At 38.4% G+C, this 22,582-nt stretch overlaps 1 protein-coding gene across 1 annotated transcript in view; it reads right to left on the reverse strand.

Annotated features, from left to right (window-relative positions):
• The window catches only part of CFH (complement factor H), a 29,817-nt gene extending 8,275 nt beyond the window's left edge, over positions 1 to 21,542 (reverse strand). Inside the window, exons 1-15 of the mRNA XM_072342566.1 lie at positions 21,374 to 21,542; positions 17,669 to 17,851; positions 15,806 to 15,911; positions 14,430 to 14,506; positions 13,240 to 13,434; positions 11,815 to 11,985; positions 10,851 to 11,030; positions 9,131 to 9,316; positions 7,706 to 7,885; positions 6,792 to 6,968; positions 5,541 to 5,720; positions 4,350 to 4,523; positions 2,952 to 3,134; positions 1,537 to 1,719; positions 875 to 1,048 (exon numbers count right to left, since the gene is read on the reverse strand). Of these exons, the coding sequence (XP_072198667.1) occupies positions 875 to 1,048; positions 1,537 to 1,719; positions 2,952 to 3,134; positions 4,350 to 4,523; positions 5,541 to 5,720; positions 6,792 to 6,968; positions 7,706 to 7,885; positions 9,131 to 9,316; positions 10,851 to 11,030; positions 11,815 to 11,985; positions 13,240 to 13,434; positions 14,430 to 14,506; positions 15,806 to 15,911; positions 17,669 to 17,851; positions 21,374 to 21,467 (2,443 nt within the window). The 5' untranslated portion in view covers positions 21,468 to 21,542. The remainder of the gene's footprint in view (positions 1 to 874; positions 1,049 to 1,536; positions 1,720 to 2,951; positions 3,135 to 4,349; positions 4,524 to 5,540; positions 5,721 to 6,791; positions 6,969 to 7,705; positions 7,886 to 9,130; positions 9,317 to 10,850; positions 11,031 to 11,814; positions 11,986 to 13,239; positions 13,435 to 14,429; positions 14,507 to 15,805; positions 15,912 to 17,668; positions 17,852 to 21,373) is intronic.
• Between the last annotated feature and the right edge of the window lie 1,040 nt (positions 21,543 to 22,582).

Genomic DNA, 22,582 nt, shown 5'->3' on the forward strand with positions numbered 1-22,582 from the left:
ATCTTTTTGTATCTCAAAATTGCCTTCCTGTCATAACTGGTAGCCTCCCTTTTCCATTACACAGCTGCAGTCTCCTATGTGCTTTTCCTAACTCTCTGTATGGTGAGCTACTTAAGGAAAACTGTTCCACATTCTGGGGTTTTCTAGGTTAAGTGTGACTGGTTGGGAGGTTGTGTCTGATTTGTTGGGCTTGGGTTTTTTTTGATGGTTTGATTGTATTGTCGATGTTGTCTTCCCAGGCTTACCTAATAGCGATGTGAATTTTGCCACTCAAGGAATGAGGTGGCTCCTGCTATAGGACAGGAAAAGGAAGGGAAAGAGATAGGTCTAGGCAGGAGGAGACCCCAAAAGCTCAGTTTGTATCTTCTCATTATTCCTGAACATATGGATGGCAGGGACTTGTTTTGAAAGGGAACGCTGTGTTGAATGGTAACCACCTGATATGCTTCTCCCATTTCAACACATAATTTTCCACACATCTGGCTTACTGAAATCACGCAATTAAGTCATAATTGTTTTTACTCTTTTACAGGCAATATCCTGCTCTGTCTATTACTTAAAGTCAGTCCTGCAGGCATCTGACCCATTGGACATATATTAGATAATGGCAGCCTCCTCTAGGTCTGTGCTCAGAGCAGATACTATTAAGTCTGCTTCACTAAGTAGAGTCTCTAAGTTTTATTTGCTGTTCAAATAATTTCCTAATGAAATGACTATGCAATTATGTACATATATACATATATACACACACACACACAAGAATGTAAACATTTCTGTTACAAATCAGTGGCACAAAAGTGCTAAGAATCTTCAATAACAAGCATTTACCATACATACAAAAAAGAAGAAATTGTATGAAAATCTAAAATCATACCTGTACACTCAATCTCTGGAGACCATTTTCCGGACACACAAGTTGCCTGTTTAAAATGGCTGTCAGCTGGTCTACATTTATATGTTAAAAGCAGCCCAGTCTCCTTTGCTCTCCTGGGAACACTAGTGCGTTCAACCACAATATCCTCTGGAAGTACACACTGATGAAATGGGTCTGAAAAAAATCAACACAAACAGCCAAAGAATAGATTTGGTTCAGATAATATGTATGTACGCGTCCATTAACAAAGAAGTCATAATTTTCCTAATGCTTATCCATGTCTTTTTTGCTGTTATATCTAAAGCTTTCTGAGGAGTAATTATTGCTGGGGAACGCATGAGAATGAGTACAAAAGTACTGTCGTAGGGTCACTGTACGTTAAGGACATGCAGTGCAGCCACATTTGATTTTAACCACTGTGTAACCGTCCATTCCCTTCCCAAAACCTACTCAGAGTGTTTACAAACTTGTAGCTCCATAGTCTTTCCAGGATGAAGGATACGTTAACATTTAAAAGAGGAGGAAATGGAAAATCATTTAGTTGAGATGTGAGAAATTACAGTACCTCAAGCTACATATTGATTCCCAAAGTCCTTGAAACCATGACTGTAACAGTGTTTAACTCATAACTGAAATATTACGGAAATACGTAAGAAGATTACCATTGCAAAGAGGTGAAGGCTTCCATTCCCCATTAAGACATTTTGTTTTCATTCTGCTAGAACTCCTAGAGCCTTGCCTACATCCGTAGGTTACTTCATCACCATGAGAAAACTGGTCTCGATCTTGCTGGTGAAGAACAACATTCAAGATAGAAGAAGGCGACCTACAGGGCATTTTGTCTTCTGTTGAAAAGAACAGAAATATTCCACAAAGTATTGATGTCACATGGGAATACCCAAAAGAACTTATATAAAGTAACTCCATTTGTATTTGGTGAGTAAAACCAACTCCAGTAAATTAAACGCCCAAAATAACCTTCTACACAGCTGGGGTACGTCCTTAATTTAGTCAGTTGACTAGAATTCTTTCCTTCACTGAGATAACTCCATGGCATACTTCATGAGTCAATTCAGCTAAGGTTAATTTCACAAACAGTTTTACTAAGGTACATGAATCCTAAAGCATAAGAAAATCTTCAGTTAATCCAACTCATCTGGATCCCTTTTTCTGGTCAATCAAAAATTACATTTGGTCATGCACTTACACGTCTGTAATGTACACTTTCAATTAGCATTACTACAAGAACTGACTAATATCCTTAGAACTGATAAGAATGCTGCAAAGTTGTCTCTGCTGTGTGATAACTGTAGTTCCTGCTGTGTCGCCACTGTTGCTGTGCTAGGCACAGCGAAGATTAGTGGCTTGCAAAGAGGAGTGCAGCATATTAGCAGTCCTTCTGAGGGAGGAAAAGGGGATGTCAATAGAACAGACACATACAACTTTATTTTGCTGGGAGAAAGGGAAAACTCAGGACGAATGCAGAAATTGGACTTGAAAAGTTCTGCACTCAAGCTTGGACCACACACTTCTGCTAAGCCTGAGCACAAAACCTGTTCTCTGTGGATCAAGCACTGAAAAGATGTGAGCAGTCATACAGTTTTAAAACATCAGTGTTGCTCTTGGAAGATCTGGGAAAATCTAAAAGCCAGAGATTAACAGATCTCCCAAGGGAACTTCAAGACTTCTGAGACCTCTGTCAATACTGAAGAATTTTGCTAATGGATTCTAGCTTCCTTTCTAAGGAAAGATATCCATGTGATGGCACGTCCCTCCCTGCCTGCTTCCAGACCTCCACCACAGTTAGTTAGCTGCAGAATCTCCTGAACAGTTCAATAACATAGGAACTTGTGAAAGTGATTATGTTCTCAGAAGCTGTGAAAAACAGGGGCAGGTGTATCAGAGGAATTCCTCACTGAAGAAGTTTCACAGCCACACGAGGTTTTTCTTGTTTTCACTATAGAACTATTTTTTTTTTTTCCCTAGAGAACAAATGACTATATCTAATTCACTTCACATTTGATTATCTTTGTACTGCATCACCATAGTTTTATATACATAGTAGTAGGTAGGTTACCAATGCAAGAAGGAGGAGATGACCACTGCCCATCCAAACATTCTATTTCCTTTGATCCAACCAATTTAAATTGGGTGCCACATTCATATTCCATTCTCTTCCCATGCTGATACCGTTCCAGAAAGCCACCAGTAATATTTCCATTGGTGATTTCAGGTGGAGGTCCACAGTCTCTGGGATTCACTGAAATAAAGAGATCAAACATATATGCTGCAGTTGGGATTATTAACACGCTTACATAGTAAGTGCAACAACAACAACAACAAAGAATTTATTGCTTAAAGTTAAGAAAGAGATACAGAAAAGCTTAAACAGGTCATTATTTTCTGCCTGTGAATGTTTAGATACGTGCTGGAGTGGAGCTCACAGAGATGAGTTACCCTGGCTCAGTCTTCTCTCTTCTTTCTATGCGTCATAAGTTTCCAGCTATGGTAAAATAAGCAGTTCATGAAATCAATCAATTTTTAATGGATGAAAAGTGTTAGATGGGCATTGACTCCACCTGCCTGTGATACAGTATTGTCACAGAATAAATAAAGTGAATATTCTGCAAGTAACAGTGACACGCTCTTTGTCCATACAGAGTTGTGCACTGTACATTAAAGGGATTCACATCTGAAGGAGTGAACTCCTGCCTCCTGTGTTTTGAGCTAAAGAGTCAACTAGATAAAATACACCTGTTTTCAAATGCAAAAAAGTGAGTGAAAAGAAGGATGAGGGCACGAAAGGCAACAACAAATGACTGAGTAAACAGGAAAGAAGAGAGATGAGAAACATGAGATGCCTTTGTCATTTTGATCTTTCTCATGGAAGGCACAGTCTGAAAATATTATTTTCAGATTCCAATGAGTTGTGCTGTGTCATCAGCACAGATCAGGGTATTTCTTCCCTTCTGCAGGAACCTGTTAATCCTACAGGATGAAACTGAGGAAATCTGCAGTAAGAAACTTTCACTGAGTTTCTTACCTTTGGGTTCAAGCTGTGTATCATCTCCAAAATCATTTTTCCCCCACTTAAACGTCACGTGATGAGAGAAAACAGCATAGAAAAAAGTCTTCGATGAGTATCAATGCTAGGCAGTGGCAAAAGTTATTTAGGGTGCAGGAAGAGATGATTGTACCCAATTTCTGGCTGCCATATCGCACCCTATTATGCCTTTTTGGATAAGCAGTATTTTACACTTAATAATCTGAGTGAAGTTTTGTGCAAATCATTTACTGAAGATCTCCAGTTCACCTAAGTGAAGCTAATAGAATAAAGGGAACAAGAAAAACATGTGGCCTGGTTGCCAGACAGGTGTCCTGGGTGCTACACTGACTTACAGGTGCCCACAAAAGTCTTCAGAACCGAAGTATTTGTATATGCATCCTACCACAATAAAGTCAACAGAGAAATTACCTTTACATGTTGGAGGTGATGGAAACCATCCAAAGTGATAGCACTGAGCAGAGGCAGGGCCCACTCTTACGTAATCACCTACACAGCTGAATTCCACAACATCTCCATTGTAGTATCTGCTCTTTGGAGGATAAACACGCCCACGGGACAGTACTGGCAGTTCACATTCTATTGCTGCAAAGTTAGAATATTTCAGTGTATATTGTGAAAACTGCAAAAAATATATAGCTGCTACTCATGGACAAGGGGGAAACAATAAACTACATATACAGAAACAAAGATCAGAAAGAAACATGGAGACTGACAAGAAATTTTCTTCCCAGTTACATTAGTTGACTGGATATCAGGAAAGTACAGGTACTGCTTTTGGGAGGATCAGTCTAGACTCTGCAGCTGATAAGACCATAAGCCAGGGGGACCCTGGACAGGGTGAGGTGTGGAAAAAAGCACAGCTACACCAGTCCACAGAGGGATGTGCAGAGTGAAGTAGGAACTAAGAAAACAAAAAGCAGGATAAACAGAAAAAGGCATAAAATGCACCAGTCAAGTGTACAACTGCGCAGGTCAGTGTGCTCATCTACCTGAGCCCTGAATCTGATCACCACAGTCCACCCTGTCATCTTTTATCTTCTTATTACATCCCTTCTTGTCTATCTTGTTGCATACTGTCACTTTCTACTCCATGTGTTTGCGTGCAGCAAGGTCTGGGTGCTAGTTACTGGTGAGACCTGTATGTGTTTGAGTGAAAAAATGGTGCCAGCTCAAGTTAGACCGAGTAGGCATTCCTGGCTTCAGGTGCTGTCTACCACAGCCAGCAGGGGGGTCTTTGAATTCCAGCTGCTGTGGCATCCCAGAAACCAGCTACTGGAGGAACACCGGTGTGAGGGAGGTCAGCAAAGGCCTCGGGGAGTTCGTGAATGCACACATGCTTGAGAACCCAGAGTGCTTCATTTGTGCCTTTGCTGGTAAACTTCTGTCTCTATCAGCTGAAGAAGAAAGAGGACGTAGCTGATCTACATTTATGTTTTAGGCGACTCCTGTCTTTAAGTGCTGATGAAGGGTCTGAAAGGCGGGAGGAGGTGGCCACACTCTTATCATCACTTGACACCGATTAGAACAAAAGCACAGGAAGGAATAAAGCTTTACAGCGTGTGTACAGTTACAGTGGTTAGTGAGTACAAATGTATTTACCGACACAGCGGGGTGCTGGCTCCCATTCACCATTTACATCACACCTGGTAGTACCAGTTGGCATGTTATCTTCTGTGTGATATTCCTCAGGACATGCATATTCAAGCATATCTCCAGGCAGGTATATATTTTTCCTTGCATTGTCAATCAGAATGTGAGCACGCGGTGTTTTACAGGATTCTGTAGAATGAAACAAAGTTAATGCATTTGGTGATCCAGAAATTTGCCCTTCGGGGCCACCATCCTGTACTGCAGGGGTGTGCTGGTTCTCCTGTATGACTGGGGATAGTTAAAACATTAAAAACCTTGCAATGTCAGCACATGAATGTAGAATGTCATACGCATCATATTCACATAATATCTACTGTATTCATCTTCCTTCCTTTCTACTACTGCTTCTCATTTTAATGATGCAGTCTCAAACAGCTTCACGTATTTTGCCCATGGACTTTTGTGAGGGCCCCAGAAAATAAATAAATAAATAAATAAAATTCTGGGTAAGCATAACCTGAGACTAAAGCATGAGACAAAATATTAGCTGAAGTTGGTCAATATGGCAAACCTTATCATTGTAACAATGAAAGATCAAGTATCTTCTTTTTGTATCCTATACTCACTCCTGTTAGGAGAGGACAGGACTTATAAGAGAAAGTCAACAAGAACGTGAAAGTATTTTCATGAGAAAGCACTCCAGTCTTTTTCAAAAGCATAGTTTCTAGCCTCAGGGTAAAATGTATGGCCTAATCTTTTTTATGCACGATGATAACATCTTTCCAAATAACGAAGCATGTTTCTCAGTAGTCTGCTCACTTTTAAACAAAGTTCTTGGCATGATACCTTGGCTGATAGGCATGTCTTCATACATTGTTCCTGGCATGAGTGAAAGGTGCTCATATTCTTGTCAACAAGATGGAAAAGCTGGGATTAAGTTTGTGTGTATGCACCTTGTATCAGCTAAAATCACTGGAGAAGTAAATGACAATGTACTTCATACCACTGAGGGTCCAAAAGGATGGCTCACCTAGAAGACAGGAGATACTTTTTCCTGCTTACTCACTTCCATTTTGCTTTATCTTTTTATTTCTTGGAGCCTCAGAAAAGTTCCCCTCTGGAGGCTCTGTCCTCTTTTTGACTTTCCTTCCATTCAGTAAGAAAACTATACCAGTATAGATGAAGAATATCAGAGTACATAGGAAATCACATTTTTACAGTGTCAGCAGCAGGGAACACTGAAGCCTGTGTGCTACTCACGGATACACTTTGGAGGTGGAGACCAGCCATCCTTTAGACATCGTATCTCTCTCATTTCTTGCCTTTCTGGAGTTACAAAGTCATTATAACACCTATAGGTGACACTTTCCCCTATATCAAATGTTGTCTTTTCTTTCATGAAATGTCCATTTGTCAGATCAACCTGCTGGCATGTTTCTGAAAAGAGAAAGACAGAATTCCTTTCCATTGCTAAATGACAGAGATGTAACATCTAGAACAAGGAGGACAAATAAAAACAGCAGTAGGATCCAGAACATTTTTAAGAGCACAATTATTTCTGCCTCTGCATTAAGGTCCCTTCCTGGGATCCAACTGAAGTGTGAAAAGTCAAAATTCAGTGTTACCAACTGGTGCCAGGCTGGGCAGGGATTTCATTTGCAGCTGTTCTTTAAGATTCCAAGACCATACGGCTGCATTTGGTTTTCAGTAGAAACAAAATTCATGATAGGCGTGTAGTGTGCACGCATCAGGAGGACTTTGTACCCCTACTGCAAGCGAGACACTGCAGATATCATCATCATGTGCAACATGTTTTCTAAAATAAATGCTCTGATGGTCTGAGAGTTGGAAATTTGGTTATTTCTTTCCTATGCCCAAAATCATTATCTAAGGAATTTGTAGTAATTCTAGCAATTTCAGGCTCGGTTCAAAAGCTGGAAACAGTGCTAGGAAAGGTAATTTTCCCATTCCTCCCTCCTTCCAGTATGATGCCAACTGGAAAGCAAGCAAGAGAAAGAGATCAAGCTAGAGACTGAAAGGAGACAAGAAATTACAGGTAGGCAACACACAGGCACCTAGACTTAGAGCTGCACTAAGTAGCAGTGAGGGAATTAACATGGGTGATGTAACCATAGATTTATTGGTTTCAGTTAGAAAAAAAGAAGCATAATCACCTTTACGGATACATCTCGGGGTAGGTGACCAGCCATTCTTTGTGCACCTAATTTCACCATCTTCATTTGCAGTACGATAGTTAACATTGCAGATATATTTAGTTCTATCACCTTCTTTGTAAGATTTTCTCCAAGAATATTGCATATAACCATTTTCCGGATGCCTGATATCACATATTTCTAAAGAAGAAAAGTTCATTTAACCACATTAATAAAAACAGCCAAAACTACAGTAAATAATTCTTAGGAAGACACTTACCAAGAAAGCTTCCTCCTACCCTTGTGTCTATACTCAAAAGACATCAGTGTTCAAGCCTGAATCAAGGTCTGCTTCCTTTCACTGCCCCGTAATCACTGTATCACAAAAACAGGAGTTTCATAAAGCACTAAGAACTGGCCTAGTAAACTAAAGACTTTACTGTAGTTAACAAAAAAGGCTGGCTAACTTCACTGCCTCTAGCGTCATGTACAACTCCAGGGTGCTATGCTGAGTCTCTCAAATTTTGACGTGTGTGCTGAGAAACATTAGGTATTGGATACCAGGCAATTTTACTATCCCTGTACAAGCGTGTCAGTTTCTCAAACCAGCTCTAGAAAATTTACCAGCAGCTAAGCATGCTGTCCTTACAGCATCCCATATCCCGAGAGCCTAGACACATGGAAGGAATGTTGTGGCTGTTTTATTGGAGAAACTGGTTGTTTCCACCTGGCACAGCTCTGTTCATTCCCTGTATTGATCTCCTGTTCACTGATGGCAACAAGAGAAAAACCAGCCTTCAGCTGATGCTTCAGGTTCTGTAGATAGGTAGGAACTGTGCTGTGACTGAAGGTCTGGGTTATGAGAGTAGTCTTCAACTGACTGGTTCAAATTTGTTTCCCATAGTTGAATGATTAATTCACTGCATTTGGATCTCTTACTGCAGACATTCTTACCCTCAGCTTAAAAGTGTTCCACCTTCCACCAGCTGTTATCCCAAGGGACAGGGCGTTGGATTCCAGATAATAACCTCTGGACAATGCACCCAAGCCACTGAAGGAGGATTATTTATGTGGAAAATAATTTAAGTGTATGTACCACTGTGTGTACAAAAGAAAGCAGATGCATGTGTGTGACCTGAACACTAGAGAGGAAAAAAAATGTCCTTCTTACTCTTCTTAATTTTTTCTTGATCTTGGGGATAGCTGCAGGTGTAAAGAATGCCCCAAATCCAAACGTTTCATCATTTCAGACTAATTCACTACATAATGTCACTTTGACAGGTGACTGTTTAAGCCAAAAAGATGGGATAACAGTCTGAGTGCACTTCCAGGGGTCAGCTAAAGCAGCTGTAATTTAATAAGTTGCTAAGCTGCACAGTGCAACTTCTCCTGTGCAGACCTTTAATAACCAAAACAAAATTAAGCATATTTTACGAGTGTACTTACTGAGGCATTGTGGTACTGGCTCCCAGCCCTCATGAGAACAGTAAATTTCAACCCAAGTTTCTTCAGTTGGGGTTAAGTAGCCTTCACCGCAGCGGTAGTAAGTACTCTGCCCAATCCTCATTGGAAAGTAACTTTGATGCCAACTGAACCTGATATTTTGTACAGCTGGGTAGTCACATGGTTTCTCTTTAAAAAGAATTTAATAGCAACAATATCAGCACATGTATGACAAAAAGCTTGGCGTACAAAGTTCTAAATCCAGATACGATTTCATGGAGTGTTTCCTGTAACTAGAAGAACTGGGTCTACATGCTCTGCCAGATTCCACTGAGTACAGGAGCAACTGTACAGTGCTTCTGAATTCTTTCTCATTGTCTATAGCTACGCTGGCTGCCTGTTAATACAACAGCCAACAGAAATTCTGTCTCAGTGGATTCCAGATGCTGATTCTTGAAACCAAATGTAAGTATTTATTCTACACCGAGACGACATTGTTACTTCAGAGGGCTTCAACTAAATTACCGTATTGAAAGGGACGGAAGCCCAGTTAGCTAGCTCAGGTACAGACACTGAACCACAGACTCTAAAAATTGCAATGGTACCCGTTACCACTTTTGTTTGTCACTTCCAGGATCTCACACTAAATGTTCTTTCTAGCTACTCTCTTTATTTCTTATTTTATTACTATTATTATTTTTCATCTTAAAACCACAGTGATTTTTATTTTGCTTACTCAGTTGCTCTAAGGAGATTTTTGGGGACAAGATGGGATAAAATGGGAAGGCTCCTAGCAGCTTTAACCCAGGGTTTACCCAGGGTGTCCCATTTGGCCATGGCAGACAGTTTCCTCCTGAAACGTCCTGACCTAAAGCACAAATGCTGGAAGAAGAGGGATCATCCTCTGAACAGAACACAATGAGTGAGGTGGTGTGAGAAAAATAACTCAGCTTCAGAACACACAAGTAGAGAACTGATTAATCCCTATCAGAACAATGTACTTTCCTTGAATAGATCATACTGTCTTGTTCAAACTTTCATATACAAGACAGACTTCATCAGAGTTGCTCTTATCTCCTTCTGGTTTCTACACTTACAAAAAATACATTATTCTTAATTGACAAACTATGAAATTAATTGCTGAGTTTTGTTTTTATTCTGCACATACTGGGCAAAAATGTAATTGGAGTTCTAGGAAATTGAAGCAAAAAAACCAACCAACCTCATAATCAATCAAGAATATTTTGTTTTGCTGTTTGACAGATTATAATGAAGTTCTTTACATAGCAACACACAACTGCAAGTAAATAACTAAAGTTATGGCAACCATGGTTAAACATACCTTGCAACCACCACCTGTGCTTTGGTTTAGATACTTTAGCACTCACTGTACCTTGCTAACTTGGCTGACCTGCTACTCTGCAGGTGTACCACAAATCTTCCTGTCTAGGAGCCCGCTATTGCAAATTAACAAGGTTTCACAGATACACTGACAGTATAATACTCATGTTCATAAACAGCGTGAATTTAGATTTTACCAATATTTTTTAGTGTTTTCTTCTACATTGTCACATTAAGCTTCATAACACTACATAACACAGCAAATACGTGTTTTTAATTCCTACATTTCTTAAGATCTTTCTCTTGAGTTCTTTTTTTTCACTGAGATATTTCCGAAATAACAATTCTGTGCATTGCATCTTCGTGCATGAGAGCTACTTACCAACACAACCTGGAGCAGGCACCCAGCCGCTGCTGGTGCATTTAGCTACATTTTTGGCAGTCAGTGTGTTAAAACGATATCCAGAATGACAGTCTATTGTGATTGTAGCTCCTTCTGTGTACCTGTCTTTCTGAGGTCTGAAGTTTCCATTGCGAAATGTCGGAGGAAAGCATACAACTTCTAAATGGAAAGAGAGAAAAGGTGTGCATAGGTGCCAATTCGAAGAATGCCTTTATATAATTCCAAATGAAACCAAACTGACTTTCACTAGTTATGTTAACGTTAAATCCAGTAAACTTGGAGCTCACTGAAAATGTCTTGATGTGAAGAAAGGAGGACAGTAACTGTTATAGTACAGTAACTGTTATCACTACTCTGAGAAGCTGATTTCAAATTTTCCTATGCTGTTAAAAATGTCAGATACTTCCTTTAGTTTCGCTGTACTAACAGTTTTTTCCCCACCCTGCTTGATTAAATATTCTTTTTAGTGTCTGATTTTTCCATTCCTTTGCTAAAACATTTTCACTTCATTTGTAGAAGGCAATGAGATTCAGCATTACCCTTTCTGTTTGTTCAAATTAGGGATTCTAACTCAAAAGTGTATCTGCTGTTTTCTTCATTAATTCAGGTTTCCAGAATAAAAAGGAACACAGTAACTTTCTGCAACTCCTAGTGCTTCAGTATTTCAGCATCAACCTACTTATGCAGTATACACAACAAATCCTACTTTCCTAGTGCCATCCACCTACGCTTGAGTAATAAAAGGCTGAATTAACTATTTTTGCCATGCTCCTTCATTAAAAACTAATATCAGGTACTTTGGCTGTTTTAACCCTTAGTCCTGCCAGATCTTCATGGTGTATTTGTCAGATGCGGGTGAAATTATTAATTTTATGAACAAACTAGCAATTGGCATTATCAATCTCAGAAATAACTTCCAAAACAACTGAAGGAAAAGACTGACCTGTGCAGTAGGGGGTTGGATACCATCCAGACTCAGTACATAGTGCATCTGCTCGTTCACCATACGTGTATCCTTCATTACAGGCATAATGCAGCTGATCAGACTCCCTATAAGTCTTCTGCGTGGAACGTACAATTCCATTCGGAATTGATGGCACATCACAGATAATATCTGAAGTTGAAAAAAAAAACAAACAAAATCCATAAATTCATATAATTTTATATGTTTTTATTTGCTGAAAATAAATCCCTATTGGAATAAAAATTAGTGGTTTTTTAATTATTATTCTTTTTGAATTCATAGAAATTATATCAATAAAACCACTTGCATTTGGAGACTGTGTGGAACTTAACTGAGAACTGTTCAGTGACACAATTGTGAGTGCCAAGTATGCTGTAGCACAGCAACGGCAGCAAACTGATTCATAAGACATCTTTCAGGGCTATGGTTCATTTTTTTAATGGCTTTTAGAATTGTATATAAGGTAAGGGATGTTCTAAACTAAGCAAACTAAGCAGCTAGGCTAGCTGATGTTTAGGTTTTCATTTTTCTGGTAATTTCATTTTCTTGTATTTTCCAGCAAATCTAAAACTCTCTCGTATTCAGCAGACAATCAACAAAATTACGGCATTAACAGAATAAAAGTAGCATTAAAATACCTGGAGAACTGACTGTAGGATATTTAACCATCTATAGAAAAACTCAGCATTCTCAGTTCCTTGCCAAACTCAGAAAACCACCAAGATCTTGCAGTTTCTAAAACTGGAATTCATAAAGCCAGATCATATCTAAGATTTTGTTTCCTAGGCCGTGGAGCAGGACACCAGAGGGTTCTCTTAGATTTCTTTGCTGGATTTATTTTATAATTAGGATGAAATAAATCTCAGTGGAATTAGTTTTGTTTAATAGAAGTCACTGTATTCTATAAATAGTGCTAGCATGTGTGACTAAGTTCACTTTATCCTTGCGCTCTACTCAGGACGGGTGAGACCACATGTAGGGTATTCTGTTCAGGTCTCAGCTTCCCAGTAGAATAAAGTCATAGACATTCTGGAGCTGGTCCAGTGATAGACCAAGAAGATAATTAATTTGGCTAAATGAACACCAAAGTGACTGAGTCTTTTATAGATTATTATATATTAATAATCTATTATTGTATAGATTTTATGTTGCAGTTAGTTTCAAAGAAATTGAGTGCAGCCCAGAAAACCACAGTTTGTAGTGAAAACATAGAATGAGCAAATGATCCACTATGACTGTATTAGCACACAATGCCCTCTGATTTTTCTTTTTTATCATATTTCTGCAAATATACAGTGGAGACAGGCAACCTATGCTTAATTGCTCTGGAATAAAATGAAAGCTTTGTAATCAGTTCCTAAAAGTCTATGAAAATAAAGTTTCTTACAGATAACAGTGTTTTACCTTGGCACTGAGGTACGTCACTATCCCATTTTCCATTAGAAGAGCAATGTATTGCTTTAGATCCAACGAGCTTGTAATGTTCATTACATTCAAACTCTATGACCTGGCCAAAGGAATACTCTCGGTTTAGCTCAAATGCACCGCTTATGACTATTCTTCCATTTTCTGGTGCTTTCACAGGTAGACATTTTGCAACTGGAAAACAAAACAAAGCAAACAAACCGAACAGGAAAAGCAATCACTTTGAGATCTACTCAAAATCTATTTGAGTATCTATTCTGATACTTTTGCTGGCTTTCAACAGAATCAAAACTCCTCGGTCATGAAGGAGAAAGTTTATGAGGACTTGGAAATTGCATTATCTTGGCTACATGTGACGAAAAACATTGGAACCATTGCTCTGAATTAAGCAGAGAGCTAGCTATGTGCCTAAATCTACGGGCACTCAAAACCCAGTAAATTCAATGTGGAATACCTGAGACCAGCGGTCAGGAATAACATCAAAACTCACATATCTAATACTAGAAATTACTTTTAAAAAGATAAAAGTTATTTCTGGGGAGAAAGGATGATTACTTCCACAATCATACAGGTTTGAAACTCTTGAAAGGGTTTCCAAATTCACTAATTAAGTAATATGTAAGCCATACAGACTATTCAGGTCTGAGGACTGGGTTCTTTATTCTCTTTATATCTTAGTGATGTTGAACTTGTAACAAAATCTTAATGGACAGAATATTCATAAGGATGGAGGAGAAAATAAGTTATAAATAAATGTATAAATATACATGTAAAATGTCTCATCCCAGCTGACTTGTTTATAAACATGTTTTGCAGATACTTACTCTACAGAGCCTTTACATGAGATAGAATGGTTTAAGCCATTGAATGCTTTAAGCCATTTGGGAGTGACAAGACTCAACTTTGTGAGTGATTTTTGGTTTGAATAATTAGATATTCTATGAGTTTCACTGCTGCATAACTTGAGTTTAGACATATGTACATCTATGTAAATTAATGCTAGGAGTTTAGTCAGTGAATATTCTAGAGTAGTTATTTACAGCATAAGCAATCAGGATAGTCACAATAGACGTGCCACAGAGAGTTGTGAGATCATAGACAAGTTCCAGACAGTATCAGACAGATAAAAAGTCAGTTTGGTAAGGAATTAAAAGTCAAATTCCATTTACCTTCACAGTGAGGGATGTCGTTGCTCCATCCCTCTGCGAGACACTCACGGTAATTTTTTTGGCTAAGCATTCGGTATCTTACAAAAAAAAAAGTAAATGACAAATTACAGTCTTAGCAGTGCTGCTGTTTTGGGAATGAGACAGGTAGGTTTCAGATATTCTACTGCAGACCAACCAAAACATGATTAAAAAAACAACAAACACAGTTTTTCTGCCTATCTTCCCCATTTTGTTTCTTTTACTTGCACACGGAAAAGATACAAAAAGGTAAGATTCCTAAAGTAGCTTTCTCATTGGTAAAGCATTATCTTCATAACAGAGACATCAAGCTTTGGCTACAATAATAAGTAAGCCAAGGGTGATTTACACAGTCATTAGCAAGGAGAGTACATCTCTTGTCTGTGTTCCAGCATGACTGAAAGCCATGGGACAGCATCAAAATAGGACAATGCAAGTCATATGCATTCCATGTTCATTGAATTAATATTATCTTTGGCTCGAGATTATCATAGGCACAATGACACTGCGTCTACTTAGTCTGAAACATGTTCAGAAGATTACAGATAGTCTAAAATGACAATGAAGAACTGTCTGCAATTAAGAGATTAAGAAGAACATTGATTTCTTAACTCATACATGTACATCTTCCAGCAATATAAAGTCTGCAAAAGCATGGCTAAAACGCTTCAGCACGGTTATAGCTGATTTGTATTTCATGAAGAAAAAATCCAATTATAAGCATACTTACCTAGACACAACACTATGCATTTGCCTTGCTGCAGTTTTCATTGGAGAAAATGAACAGAGAGAGATAAGAGAATTTCTTCCAAGCAGTCAGTGAAGGGATGTTACTCAGACTACCAGAAACATCTTCCTTCAATAACTCCCTCCTTCCATAACTCATAGAAATTATTTAAGCAGGCTTGATGTGTTGTAGTTTAGAACAGGCAATTCCATTGTACAGACTAATGACTTCTCCAACATAATTGCATAATGACTGCCTACTATGAGTACTAATGGCAGTGTGTGAAGCTGCATGCCCATCTGAACTGGCTAGCTTGTTGAGTCATGAGCCAGCTTTGAGGCAGACAATTTGTTTTGCTCTATACTCAGGCAACCAGTTTCAAGTGAGCTGAGACTTGGTATGACAGCTTCATTTATGTGAAGAACAGTCATCCCAATACCACTAACCTTCTGACCAGACATAGGAAAGAGTTATATTTAGTATTGTAATTACAGTATTTTCAGTTAAACAACAATCTGGTATTCTTAAAACTGAGCAAGTTGGCAGTTGCTTTACAGACAACACATTTATAACCAATATTTCTCTTAACATTAAAACCTTAACTCCTATATACTGAGTAAAATAATATTACCCATCATTACATCTGTATTCAACTCTGGCACCAAAGACAAACTCGTTTCCAGCGGTGAGCTGAAAGGAACCAAACTCAGTATCTCCAGGATGTCCACAGGGCTTACCTGGTATGAAACAGTAAAAAAAAGCTCAGCATTGTTTTCAATAAGAACATAGTAGAATCAGGACTTTTTTCTTTTAATCTAAGTAACAAATTAGGAGCCTTTGCTCCTCTTTTTTAGACTAATCTCATTTTAAGCCTTATGACACATTTTAAGGACAGAATGTAACATCAGTTTTTCACATAACTTCTGACACAGACCATTGTAAATCTTCCAGTACAGGAGCCATTCATGACTTGCACTTAAATGTCCTCAGTCTGATGGGGATTGTGCTGTAAAAAAGAGGGATTATCTGAAGCCACAGGAGTAATGTGGCTCAAGTTTTCTCTAGGATTGCACTTATGGTCTGACCTTAATTGATCCCAAACTAGAATTGCAAAAATGAGCATGCAGTCTCTGTCATAGATGACTTGAATACAGAACTTGAAGGCATACTGAGTAAGTTTACAAATAACACTAAGTCTGGAAGAGCTGTTGACCCCTTTGAGGAAAGAGAGGCCTTGAAGAAAGATCTTTGGCAACTGAATGGTTGAGCAGTCATCAAATGTGTTAAGTTTAACAAGAGCAACTGCTGGCCAGGGCAATGAACATGGCACCAAGCTGTCAGAGTTCAAGGAGCTCTGGACACCACTCTGACATGGGGTTTAGATTTTGTGTGGTCCTGCATGGAGCCAGAGGTTGGATTCTGATTCTTGTGGATCTTTCCACTTCAGACTATTCTATGATCCTATAATTCTCATTCATCTCTCTTTAATACTATAATAAGGGTTGTAAGGTTAAGCTTCAATAGGCATTGTCAGATGAAATCCTTCCTGGTCCCTATCAAACAAGGCATTTTCATTTCTTGGTACACATCAACATCCTTGTTTGTTTGTTATCCAAATAAGAGATGTTTGAGTAGGCCCTAAATTTCTTTCAGTGTGATTCAAAGAAAATAGATCTCTCCATCACAATTTTCGCTATCTAGTGTGGTCTCTTGTGAGAAATGAATATGAGCGCATAATCTGTACCAAATCATCCTCTTTTTCCTTCCATCTGTACCTTGCCAGTTTCAGCATCAGTTCACAGGGTGGCAGTATTCACTAAAATACGTAGACAAAAAAACTACACTGGTTTTAGTATAATTGGAAAGATCTCTGTGCGCCAAGTATTTATGCAAATATAATTTGAAGTAAGAAAGCAACTAAAAAAAGCCCACAATATAAAACTATAAAAGAAGCTACCAACAATTAGTTAATTTTTACTTAAAACTTACATTCATCTTGAAACTCAATTTTGTATTATTAAGCCGAGTAGTTGCACTGAGATAGGCAAAATTTTAAGATGCAATAGAAACAAGCTCAGATGATCAATATTTATTTGTGTTTAGTACTCATTCCCTATAGACAGAAAGTATCTCCTGACTAACAATAATGAAGTTCCAGTTCTTCAGCTCATTCAGTATGAGAGTGTGAGACAATTTTAAACCCTTAACGTGGCACATCAGAAATAGTATGCAGCAGCTCTCATTCTCATCTGAATTTTCCTTTATAGTTTAAAAGGCATGGAAAAATAAATTACGTAACTTTTTAGTGCCAAAAAAACCTGATCTACTTCCAAGAAGTTGCATCCTTTAGAACTACTTGAATAAACTGAAGAGAAAAAACAATAATTTCACTGACTTGCATTTAGAAGCTAGCTTAGTGATTTACTTTGCTTAGACTTTATGTTTCATCAACAATAGACTTGTAAAATTTTGGAAGCGATATCTTAATACTTACTCCTGCATTCTGTGCTGCCTTGTTGTTGCCACACTCCATCAACACACTTGACCACAATTCGTCCTATTTTAATATATCCAGGTCGACATTTGTATGTTACTAGAGTACCGTGTCGATAGGGAGGGTTGTCCCATGTTTCAGTAGGTATTTCTTTAACTCTCCTCGGAGGAGGCTGTTCGCAAGCTAGAAGTAATAAATACAAATATTGGTGATTGAGGCACGTGTTACATCTCCAAAATATTTTTACAATGGAAAATGTAGCATGAAATCCTGGGTACATTTGTGATCAAATGCACATCTCTTTTCAACTTCATTGCAAAACGGGGAACTGCTAAGAATCCACATTTCGTAAGGGTATGAACAGACATTTCATAGGACAGGACGGAAGAACAGTAAAGCCAATGGAAAACACAAAAACACACACTGGGCAGCTATCATTCAAAATAGATTTCAGTTACAAAGACCACAACCAGAGATGAGAGCCCTTACTGACAGTAAGCTCATGCTCCACTTGGAGTCAAGACCTGTCAGACCTCTTTTTCACATCCCCTAAATGTTTTGTTCAGCTAAAGTTATGATTTTCCAAAACATTCCCTAAGCTTCTTATGGCAAGTTACTTGTTACGCGGTGTAATTAATTCTGCTCATTCACTTGGATCTCTGTGAGCTTTGACTCAGTTTGGGATGTGGAGTAGGATATGTCTGATGTTTCTCATTAACTCAGTATTACGCAGTCTTCTCCAAAAGCTCCTTATGGTGCTTTCTTTGTTGTCTGTGAAACATAGAGCCCAGGACCTGAATTACTTTTATTAAGAGCATTTTCAGCAAGAAGAGTAAGAATAAGAAAAGTGAGGCTAAAGGGGAAATTAAAAAATAAATAAATGGGAAGCTGCTAAGAAACATAACAACATTACATCAAGAAGGTTAAAAAATATTTGTATGTGTGTGTTTGTAATCATTAGCCTAATTTCAGTCACCTAGTTTTAATCTCTCTGCCTAAGTGACTGAAATGAATTTACTTTAAAGACTGAAGCTTTACCTACCGTAACAGACTGGACAGTGTAGCTGATTAGTTACAATATACTCTATTTTACATCTGAGCATCACAAGTGAGAACTGATGAAAAGCGATCTCTGAGAAATTAGAACTTAGAAAAGAAATGAGAGATAGCCGCTAGGAAAGGAAGTTTCTTGGTGAATGAGATTCATTGCTAAACTCAGAGCTGGAACCAAAGCCTCAACCAGTTTAGTTGCAAGGCCACAGGTCTGAGAAAGCAGCAGTGCTGACGGTCCAAATGCTGCCTGAAAGTGACACTACAGGGAAAATATGTAGGAACTTTTTTCCATACAAGAGGATAAAAGGGCCATCGCAGACAGAAACTAAGAAATGTGATCTCTAATACAGAGCAAACAGAAAAAAAAAATCCTAATTCTCCTGTATCAAAGGGTAAAAACTTAAAAAAGTGTAATTCTGCAGCTATGGCATTTTGAAAGTATAAAGCAAAGGATGCTCACTGTGAGACCTAGTAACTTTCTTTTGACTGGCATAAGTAGGTGGGAGAGGTAGGCGAGCTTTGGAGACACTGCTGAGGTGATAAAGGAAGCGTCAGACCTCCCACAGCTTCATCATTTTCCGAACTATTTCAGTTACTCTAAAAACAATGTTCCTTCCAACCAATTACTCTGCGAAGACAGCTCTGTCCACTAGAGGGAACTCTGCTATCAAAAGAAGTGGTGGGGACTTCCACTTTCACTAGCAAGATACATTCACACTTTAATACCTTTTTTTTCCCCTCAAAAAAATCTAGGAATGAGTTAAAAGAAGAGTAGTCCTCCAGTTGGCTCCATCTTGCAAATGTGTTAAAAGTGTCTATTTTACCCAAGAAAGATTGTCTGCAAAGGTGAAACAAGGGATTTTTCCAGTTCTGCATACCTTTCATTAGAGCTCGTTAAGCTTGTTCATGCCAATGCTTTCAGTTTGTAACCAGAGAAAGCAGAGTCTAAATTCTATGACTTCAAGAACAGCTTAATAGTTATACATGTACTCATACATGTGACTAACTTTTCTTCCATGCATGCATCTGCTTGTTAGCAACCAGAAGACTATTCAGACAATAAATGTACAGCTCAGCCATCTCACATTCAAACCAATATACCATTTTTAGATCCTATTTATAAAAGGTTCAGAGAAACTGCACGTGGGTGTCTTAGCTGTCTCTTATTCAGACATCTAAATTTATTGCTTTCAATCTCATTTGTTAAAAAACAACAACAACAACTTATTTGTTCAGATTTTTGCCCCATAATTTGACCTATTCACCTATTTTTCATTTGTTACCCACAATAAATTGTATTCTCCTCTTATTTCTGATTTATACTTCCATTGTCTGTTGTGCAGAGTGGGGACTCTTTACACCTCCTTGTTCATGTTAAAAAACAAACAGAACAAGACAAGAAAGATGTCCTGACAGTCTCTTCACCATTACATTATGTTTCTCCCTGGATTTCATTTCAGCTCTCTGTTCTTCTCTATTACTGCTCTGGTATCAGTCTACGTGACAGCAAGCGTTACTGTAAAGCGCTTCAGTATGCAAATGCATTTCTGACTACAGCTAATTAATACTCTTTTTTTAATGTGGTTTCTTAATAGTTTGAGAAAAAGAAATCAGCTGGCAAGATGTACTTCAAAATTATATTAATTACATCATGCACATTGATCTGTGTACTCAACAAGTTAAGTGCGATTTATTTACTTTTATATTAGCACATACAGCTTAAATTCATTCCTTCGAACACTTCAGTAGGAAACCAGAACAGCTGGAATTAATCATTTATTAAACACGTGTGACTGGATCAGGATTAGGAATAGCTCAAATTAATTTCCCACTGTTATTATGCTTGCAGAAAGTCAAGCACAAACTGCAGACTCAGGTAGAAGCACTCAAGCCCTTGTGAAACAAGCTAGTTCTCAAACAACTCACAGCTAAGACATACTAGCTCAAAACCACACCGTGCCTTTTTCCCAGTCTTTGTAAAAGAAAAGAAGCAGTCAAAGCAGAACAGATTACTAAATGGATATTAAGCAATATGAGTACAATATCAAGGAAAATTAATTCAACAGTGAAGCAGAAAATATTAATGCAGCCTTCTGGAAAGATACCCAGAATACAAACTACCTCTTTAAGCAAGTCCCAAAGCACATCTGCATGCGTTTATCTTATTCAGTGGATGAAAAATACCATAGACCTAACCTGTCATAGAATAGGCATTTTGTAAGCTTTTCAGTCAATCCAGTAACAACTTCTTAATCTCAGATTATCACACGGACTGTTTCAGACAGACAGAAATACATATTTATTGAATATCATCTATTTTAACCTACCATCTTTTTCCAAGTTCTATATTTTAGAATAATTAACAAACAAAATACAAATGATTTGTCTAACTGTAGTTTATAGCAGTAATAGACGTTAAAAAAGAAGTGCAACAGTTTAGTAATAGCAGTACTTATCTGATAAACAGACTACATGCTACACACAAGAAAATACTAAATACTGAAAGTGATAAATGCAACCAGAAGAAATCTCAATTATCGTTGTCAGAAATTCATTAAAATAGGCTTCAATTCAAGCAATTTATTTACCAATTGTTTTCATAACTGTTTTTCCATACACTTTCTTGCCACTTTTTTCCAGGTTAAAACTTACCTCTCTCTGCAGTACAATATGTCCAACATAACAGGAGAGCCGCATAGCCCAGGAAAGGCATACTAGTGATCCAGGAACTCAGAAGTAAGTGCATTTAGTGCTGTAGCCAACTTTTTCGATTACTCTGTGTTATGTGCACTCATAATTTACTCAGTGAGTGCCTCCAGGGATTGACCTTGCCCCATTTATACTGAGTGATTTCAGCAGTCACTTCCCCTAATTCTCTTGCAACACACACTTGCTTTTTTCTTTTTTTTTAGCTCTCCAAACTTTGCTAAATAAATAAATAAACGTCTAGCAGTGTAGGTTGACATTGTCCCTCCCTGCAGTCTGCTCTGATAAACTTTCTTTTACTGCCCAAAAGTTGTACAAATACATATATATATACACATATAATATTTCATTGCCTGTGTCTTCTATGCTTTATCAAAAAAATCAAATTCATGTTAAATGCAGGTAAAAATAAGCTTCTCTACCTCAGACATAGCAATTTAAGATCATTGTTGAAAATAACTGAAATAGAAAGCAGACAAAAAATTGGCCAACTGGCCAAGCTCAGAGGGTTGTAATCAGTGATGCAGAGTCAGGTTGGAGAGACCTGTGAATAGCAGTGTTCTCTGGGGGTCGGTGCTGGGTCTGGTCTTATTCAATATCTTGAACATGGTGTCCACCCTCAGTAAGTACGCTAATGATACAAAGCTGCAAAGAGTGGCTGACACAGCTGAAGGCTGTGCTGCCATTCAGCAAGACCTGGACAGACTGGAGAACTAGGCAACAATAAACTAGATGAGGTTTAACAAAATCAAGTGTAAAGTCTTGCAGCTGGGAAGGAGTATCTGTACAGGTTGTGAGTACCTGCGAGTTATCTGTACAGGTTGGGACATGACCTGATGAAGAGGAGCTCTGTGGAGAAGGTCCTGGTGGATGACAGCAGGGTGCCCCGATGGCCAAGAAGGCCAATGGGAAAGGAAAGTGGCCAGAAAGTCAAAGGAGGTGATCCTCCCTCTCTATTCTGCCCTGGTCTGTTCAGGTCTCACCTGGAGTAATGTATCCAGTTACAATATCCAGTATGAGACAAGGATCTCTTGGAGAGAGTCCAGTGGATGGCCATGAAGATGACATGGCCAACCTCTTTTCCGCAGTCTGTGGGTGCAGGACAAAGGGAAACTGCCATAAACTGGAGCATAGGAAGTTCCGCACCAATATGCA

This window comes from Excalfactoria chinensis, chromosome 8 (genome assembly GCF_039878825.1).
Source record: "Excalfactoria chinensis isolate bCotChi1 chromosome 8, bCotChi1.hap2, whole genome shotgun sequence".
NCBI lineage: Eukaryota > Metazoa > Chordata > Aves > Galliformes > Phasianidae > Excalfactoria > Excalfactoria chinensis.